The 8120-nt window shown below is 47.6% G+C and overlaps 1 protein-coding gene and 1 long non-coding RNA gene across 2 annotated transcripts; both read right to left on the bottom strand.

Moving 5' to 3' along the window:
* Positions 1–1610: 1610 nt before the first annotated feature.
* On the bottom strand, positions 1611–7418 carry LOC120691717 (regulatory-associated protein of TOR 1-like). The gene is made up of 9 exons (XM_039974884.1): positions 7249–7418; positions 7021–7144; positions 6825–6949; positions 6616–6755; positions 6427–6528; positions 6096–6181; positions 5864–5948; positions 5592–5664; positions 1611–2446 (listed from the first exon to the last, which is right to left on the bottom strand). Exons 1-9 carry the CDS (start codon positions 7349–7351, stop codon positions 2175–2177), a joined length of 1110 nt encoding a protein of 369 aa, XP_039830818.1. The 5' UTR covers positions 7352–7418; the 3' UTR covers positions 1611–2174.
* Positions 2791–3776, bottom strand: LOC120691719. The gene is made up of 3 exons (XR_005682363.1): positions 3481–3776; positions 3324–3380; positions 2791–3060 (listed from the first exon to the last, which is right to left on the bottom strand). It is a non-coding gene; the product is annotated as an uncharacterized LOC120691719 (long non-coding RNA).
* Positions 7419–8120: the final 702 nt, after the last annotated feature.

The raw sequence follows: 8120 nt of genomic DNA, 5'->3' as shown, positions 1-8120 counted from the left end.
AGCTGTGGCGTCTACTCCTGGATCGAGGACGCAAGCGGCGATGGAAGGCGGGTTTCTTGGTTAGCGCCACAAAACCAAGGAGGCGGACGGCGGTTGAAGACGCCAGGTAGTGGAGGCACGGGCGTCAGTCTCGGGACTGACGGAGGCGACGGGCGTCGACGGCGTCTAGGGCCTCGCTGCGGGCGAGGAGGTGACGGGCGTCGGGCGGCGTCTAGGGCCGTCAGAAGGCCGAGGCGGGAACGGCGTCTAGGGCCACGGCGTGGAGGCGGGAATCTTCCCGCGCGTGAGGTTTTGGCGGTTTTCTCAAAACCGGCCACCTACCCGGGTTTCGCGGACCCTCCAAAACCGCGGACCGGAACTTCGTCGACGTGGCGGCATTGCAGCAAAGACTTCGAGTCGAAGAAAGAAGCTCCGCCGTCGATCGAGGCTGTACAGCGGGCTGCTGCAGACCCGACCGGTCTGGCCGCAGCAGCTGGGTATAAATACCCCCACCAGCCCGTGGCTGGTTGAGTCTCTTGAGTCTTTTGTTTTCTCTTCGTTTTCCCTTCTCCCTGCCCCTGCTCTAGGTTAGGGCCAAGGACTCCAACGCAAAAGAGGGTTAGATTATAGCTAATCTCTCCAATCCAGAGGGTGGATGATGGTGTGGTCGGCTCTAGCCTTTGTATAGGTGAATTCCTCCGTGATTTATGAATGAAATTGATTTGAGATTCACCCGTGTGTGCTGAGCTTTTCGTCCCCCTTCCTCTCTTGCGTTTTGGGTTTCAATTCTCCTCTTTTGGTGTGTTTTGTGTTCGGAGGAGACGAACCCTTGAATTCGTGGTTTGATGGACTCTTTGTGACGATTCTCATCCTTCTAGCCAAGTGCTAAATCTACTGGAATCGAGAGTTCTCACGAATTGGAGTTTTTGGGTTCTTGAGAAAACCCCAATTTTCTTTGATCTTCCCTTGATTTCTCATGATCTGTTAATCTTTTGGGAAAGATCTTTTGGGACTATGTTCACGGGGTTGATGTGAAGCTATCCTCCAAGTTTCATTGGATTTGGACTTTGTTTGCTCGAGATTTGCCGTTTGAAGCTTTGTCTGAGATCTGTCTAGGTGCAACCGGTCTGACCGGTCTCTGAAACCGGTCCGACCGGTCTGGGTTTTGAACTCCAGCCCGACCGGTCTGACCGGTCGGAGAGAGCGGTCAGACCGGTCCAAGTCTGCCAGGTCTGCGGATTTTCTCGTTCGCTTCCGTGGTTTCTCTCGCACGATCTAGGGGTGTTTTGTGTTGGTTTAGCTCTTCCATAGCTATCCCAAACTTCACCTAGAATTCTTGAGGGATTGTGGTGATTTTGGAATATAGGCCGACGGTGTGAATTTCGAGAGAAATTTTGATCGGCTCCCATTCACCCCCTCTGGTCGCCGGTTTCGGTCCCTCGTCACTTCATCATCTTCAATTTCCGCACAACAGCCAATGTGGGGAGACAATCCCTCATCGATGAAGTAAATATAATCAATCCTCATCATACCCACGTCTAGGGTACACACAGATACCATCGCTGGCAACTGCACCAACACCATCCGTATGTACAGATGGACAATCTGTCCAATGATTACAATGCAAGTGATTCCACAACATTGGTTGATCCATGCTAATACCATCTACTGCTCCATATTAGCTGGACAAATGCATCTATCTATTCAGACAATGTCGCCATCTGTGATGCATGTTCATGCATTCTACCTGGGCGGCTGGGCCCAAATACACAACCCCGCTTGCCCAGGCAGTAGCCCTACCAAACCTTTTTTTAAAAAAATATCATGGTGAACGTCTGCAAACCTTTTTACAATTGGCAAACCAAAGGACAACCCAAATTAGGTGACTATTTACATTTTGGTTAACCTAGGTATGATTGATTATTTGGGGTAAGCCTCCAAGTTCAATGACAGATCTAGGGTAGGGTTTCATAACCTTCTCCAAGGAGGCAAACTGAATCTTTATCTGTATCTTACAAACTGTACATGTCAGTCCAACTGCCAAATGCTCCGGCGCCGTCACCACCATGTCGGTCACAAGGCTTTCACATCATCTGGGATCTTGTAGCTGGACCATGGCGTGGAGCCACCATCGGCCAAAACATAAGGCCTACCGATTGCATTGTGATTGCATGTCACAAGATGTAGGCCATCTTCTAATTTTCCTCAGCGTAGATAGAGACAAGAGAATTATCACCAGTACCAGCGGCGAAGAGTGATTTATATGGGTGGAAAGAGAGGCAATTCACGCTGCCAATTGTTTGGCCCATAAACGACGGCTGGTAGCGAATTTTAGTCAACTGTTCTCCTTCAAGACTGAACACTTTAATCATCTGCCTGGCTGAACCACTCGCGACAACAGGGGCATGCCGATGAATAGCTAACGCTGTAAGTGAACCCCTGTGTGCCTCGATAGTCAGGTATGGTTCTGCTCAGGATGTAAGCGGGCCGGTCTGCAGAGTTCCTGCAGGCTGCCGCAACTGCCGCGTGCGCAGGCGGCTTGCTCGGCAGGAGCCCATGTGCTAAAGATTTTCAGCCTGCGTTGGCCCGCTAGGCCTTGGCGGAGGATGCAAGCACACCTGCAGGCCGCCGCAAACCGCCGCAACGTGCTTGATGCTAACAGGAAGTCCACACGCTATGGTTTTCAGGCAGCAAGGGCCAGGTGATCCACTGGGTGAACAAGCTGGGAAGACGAGCTCAGAGCTTCAGGGACCATGGTGAGTAGAGTAGTAGCCTTAATTCACATCGTCTACACAGAGCTCAGAGCTGGGAAGAACAAATATGCAATACTCCACTGATGCTCGTTCAGTTACCATCTACAATAAAAACAAACATCATTCACATCGTCTACACAGCCTTAATTCATCATGTGGCTTTTCTCCAGATCCATCAACCATCGAAATTCATCATCTGGCTTAATTCATCGTCTACACAGTCTACATCAGCCTTAATTCAGCTAACTCACACTTTATTCTTTCCCTAGCGTTGAGCTAATCAGATATGAAGCCAACAGATGCAGCAACATGTCCTCGCCTCCAATAGCTGGGAAAAATAAAGTGGAGAAATATATCAAGGATTACTCGAAACATGGCAAGATGAAATAGCACACGAAGTTCACAAGTCATGCACATCATAAGTAATTTCTGGAAAAAAGTGACAAAAGGCAAGACATCTGATTGTTTTTTTGGTCCACATCTTATTGTCTCCAAACTAATAAGGTATATACATCTACTTGCCATAATATTCTAAAAACCAATTGCTTGATGTTTGGTCAAGAAAGAGATATTTGAACTGAGTAATCTTACCCCAAAGACCACATGTTTGTTGTCCAGCCAGTCACACTTTGCACAAGTTATAAAGAACTGCAAGCATAGGAAAGAAAATAAGGTTTTCATCAAAGAACAGATATAAGGAAAATAACATAAGGTATCATCCATAGTCGACAGCTGAGCAGCTCTTTACCTCTTCCCAGTTGGTATTCAGAAATACATCCATGGTAATTGCACCTTTCAGTATAGTAAGCACAAATACAATGATCATGTACTACATGTAACATTAAGGAAAAAGAGACGTAATATCATTGTCAGGTGACACTGCAATTAACGTTGCAGAACTCAAACAATATAACTGCAATTTGGAGGCTTTTGTGAACTAGTGGCCTACACTCTCAATTCAGTTATATCATATATCTTTGTGCCATCTCATATGTAAAGATTATATAATCCAGAAGAAAATATAGCTTTTGTAGCTAACTGAAAACCTTGCGATGACGATGTGGAATGGGATGGGGATCTCTCTGGAGCATGTGGTTCCAATATAGGACTTGTCGGGCTGCGTGACGTCGACCTTGGCCCCATCACCACAGGTGACACAACCAACCTCATCATTGGAGAACCTGTCACTAGCGGAGACCTTATCACCAGCGGAGACACTTGTTTGTTTCCCACCATTGGAGGCTTGAACCGCTTTGCAGGCCTCTGTTTACTTGTTTCTGCACGCCTCTTTAATGGAGAGCTTGTAGGAGACTTTTGTTGACTTCCCATTGCAGGAGACTTCACTCGTTTTTTAGCCAATTGCTTCTTTTGAGTCGTTTCTGCCCGCTTTGCAACCATGTGCCTTTTCTGATTTCCCATAGCAGGAGGCTTTTTATGCTTTGTTGCTGAAGAGCTGATCAAAGGTGCGCCACCTGAGCCCCCAACTTCTTCAGGTACAGATTGTGATGCCCTGGGGATTGATGCCAACTCCATCTGCAAAGAAGAAAATGCAACATTATTTCAAGATAAGGTAAGAATGTCATGTATGACAAGCAAGAAAAAATGTCAAGCTTGTGCAGTAGAGGATCTAAAGTTAAGATTATACAGTTAAGCATGAAAAAACTTTAAGTAACAATGAAAGAATTGTTGATGCATGAACGACACTTCTGATAAAGTTAGCAGGGAATTTACTTGTCAAGTTAGAAACGAACAGCTTTTACTACTACTACACCACGACCTACCCTTCCATGTACAGCAGTTGCCAGTGTGTTAACTAACAATTTACAGGTAAATCTAAGACAGGCACGAACAGGGAAATTATCCTTCAACACTAAATCATCAGCCTATGTAAATCCATCTTACCATCAGCGAACATTAAATCCATCACATAGCACCAATCATTCCTCGTTTATTACTCATCAAGCAGGATCTAGACAACCTATCGAAGCCTGGCATCCAGCGGCAGACATACCTGTTCTTGAACCGTGCAGGCAGAGGGAAGCCGGGAAGGCGAAGATCCGGTGGCCTGGCGCAACAAGAACTGTGTGGGTCCGGAGGGCATGGCGGCGCCATGAATCAGAGGCGATCGTGCTTCGGCTTGGTGCGCACGGGACGACGCGGGCACAGATCCTAGGGTAGCCGCGCGGACTGCAGGGGAGGGAGGGAGGGAAGTGGCCGGCGCGCAGTGCAGGGAGGTAGGGAGGGAGGGCGGCGCCGCGGATTTTGCGGAGCTCTGCATCGCCGGAGTGAGTGAGGGGGCGGCGCGGACTGCAGGAGGGAGGGGCGGCGGCGCGGACGGTGCGGAAGGGGCGCTCACTCGCCACCGCGGGGGGGGGGGGGGGGGGGACGGAACGGTCGCGTGCAGGCCGCCGCGAGGGGGTCGCCGGGTGGATGCCGCGGCCTTGCGGGGAGGATCAGAGGAAAACACTGTTCCTGCGCGGCGAGGCGCCGGCTGCAGGACTGGGTGCGGCGGGCAGTGGCGGCCTGGGGGCTGGGGGCCGGCGGGCGCGGCGGCAGCTTGGCCACCTGGACGCCCCTCTGCCTGGGGGCGGCGGCGGCTGAGAGAGGCGAGTGTGAGATGAGAGACGGAGAGACCGAGAGGGAGAGGCTGGATGAGGCTAGGGTTCGGGAGAGCTGCCGCAGCTCCCCTTGAGGCGATCCACAGTTGGACCGAATGCCTCTAGGCTTGCCTGCGGATGCTGCTGGGCTTAGCAGGTATGCCTGCGCAAGCCCATTTGAAAAAAGCAGGCCTCAGCAGGTGCCCGCGAGGCCGATTTTTGCAGCTAATTCTAGCAGGATTGCAGGTGGGCCTGCGCCCACTTACATCCTGAGGTTCTGCTGCCCTTCTAACATCAAGAAATTGAATGTCCCCAGCTTGAGACGCACTTACAATCTGTGATAACATAACAACAACAACAACAACAACAACATAGCCTTTTTCCCAAGCAAGTTGGGGTTGTGATAACATAAAATGATCATAAATAAGAAAGCATTGTAAAGCCTAAGCAAGCCCATAAAATAGTTTAACGTGCTTCAACAAACCAAAACAAAAGAAGCATAACATACAAGTGAAGATAGGTGGTAGTATTTACCTTGTATGGATCAAACCCAGGCTGAAACCCTATGCCAACAACCTTTTCTGTTCTTGGGGCATGCGGCCTCGCCATATAGACAAGCCTACAATATAGAATAAGAATATCCAGAGTAAAAATAAGTTGGCAGAAAAGAAAGATGAAGCAGGATATTGGATAGGACACCTGGAACATATGCATGGTATGCATCAAATGGCTGAAGGCCAGAGGACCTGAATACTACTATGCTTACCTATCAGGTGTGTGGACATCAAATATCCTAACAGAACCAGCAGCGAAACCAGCCGCGAAATGTCCAGATCGAACCTGAGATGCAGACTGAAACGAAGAAGCAAGCAGAAGTCATGCTAAAAAACATACGATGTGAACCAGATTAGCAAAAGACTTGATGGAAAGAATCATAATAAAGCAATCAAATAGCCCATCTCACGACTATAGAACAGAAATACACGTGTACTAAGGAAAAAAACTTTCAAAATGAACGGAGAATAACAACATAAGCTGACAAAACCATTACAATGGAGTATGCTACATATCTTTTGGTTAAGTTGGCAACTACTCACCAGTGCAGAAATCGCGCTGTCAGCAGGGGACTCAATGGTGCTGAGAAGTTGTTCCTTTTCAAGATCCCACACCAAGATGGAAGACATGTCACCAGATGCATACTATTGGACAATGAAAGGGAGCAAGTCCCTGTATTAGAACAACCTACAGCATGTAAAATAAAATCATTGAACTGGATAGAAAATTACCAGGTAACCAGATTGTTTCTGCCAATCGATCACAATATTGCGACCAGCAGCTCGATGACCCTTAACTGATGAGAAAGCAGTTACAAGTTTTTGTCCTCCCCTTTGATTAAAGTTTTTCCATATACGGACATTTCCATCACCTGCAATATGAAATTAGATAACCCAGTGGTAGAAATACAGAAAGAAATACTTAGGAAAGAGAGGCATACTTGAGGCAGCTAAAACCAAGCTCTCGTCGAGTTCATTGATAAGCAAAAGCTTAGATAGCCCTCTATTGGACAACTTATGGTTTTCAAAAGAGTTTACCGGTAGCACATCATCATAGTTCCACACTCTGATATGACAGAACTTTAGTACAAGTGCAGCAGAGCATTTAAAGTATTAATTTCAATAATGATTTTTTACCTTATTTGCTCATTTTCATCAGCTGCAATAACGATCGGAGAAAATGGCAACAGCAGTGCTGCTTTTGTACCTGACTCAAACCTCGTGTCCCAACTAGTAATTTGGCTGGTCATCTTGCAAGCTGCTATTCCCACGATGAGCAACAACAACAAAAGAAAAGGAACAGATAAATATGCAAGAATACCAACAACAACAACTTAATGCAGAATAATATATCTATCAACATACAGGATCGCTGGCACTTTGCAATGCAATCTAATGCAATTCTTTCTCTCTCTTCTCTTCTAGCATTCACTTCTTCATTATCTTCAGAATCAGTTAAAAGTGGCATAGAGAAATGACCACTGCTGCAGTTGTAAATTGTTGATTGTGGAATTATACTTAGTTCAGCATTACTGGGAGCTGCAGCAGAGCTTAAATGTGGATCAGCTAAGCCCTCAGGTGAATTCACAGGATGAGGGACCGAAACCGGCGACCAGAGGGGAGTGAATGGGAGCCGATCAAAATTTTTTCGAAATTAGAACCGTCGGCCTATATCCCGAAAAATCACCCAAGCCATCAAGCGTTCTGCCCAAAGTTTGGAATAGCTATGGAAAAGCTAAACCAACACAAAAGGCCTCGAGCCAGCGAACAAAAACACGAAGCAAATCGGAAGCAAAGTGGGAAAACTACAGAACTGATCTGCCAGGACCGGTCTGACCGGTGTACTGGACCGGTCTGACCGGTCGCAGCTGTTCAAAATCTAGCAGACCGGTCTGATCGGTCTTGCCTACCGGTCTGACCGGTGGCACCCAGAAAACCCCGAAAAACTTTGATTCAAACGGTGAATCTCGACCAAACGACCACGAAAATCGATGAAACTTGGGGGATTGCTTCGCCCCTACCCCGTGAACATATCCCCAAGAGATCTCGTCCTAAAGATCAAAGAATCTTGAGAATTCGAGGGGAGATCAAAAGGGATTGGGGTTTTCTCAAAAACTCAAGAAATCCAATTCAAAAGAGCTCGTGATTCCAGAGGGTGTAGGACAGGGCTAGATGCACGGGAATCACAGCAAAGAACTCGTAGCCTCCTCGCAATCAAGTGCGCCAAAAACGAAGTC

The sequence above is a fragment of the Panicum virgatum genome, chromosome 9N (assembly GCF_016808335.1).
Source record: "Panicum virgatum strain AP13 chromosome 9N, P.virgatum_v5, whole genome shotgun sequence".
Taxonomy (NCBI): Eukaryota; Viridiplantae; Streptophyta; class Magnoliopsida; order Poales; family Poaceae; genus Panicum; species Panicum virgatum.
Note: the sequence above shows the minus strand (reverse complement) of the source record. Positions and strands in the feature narration are given on the sequence as shown.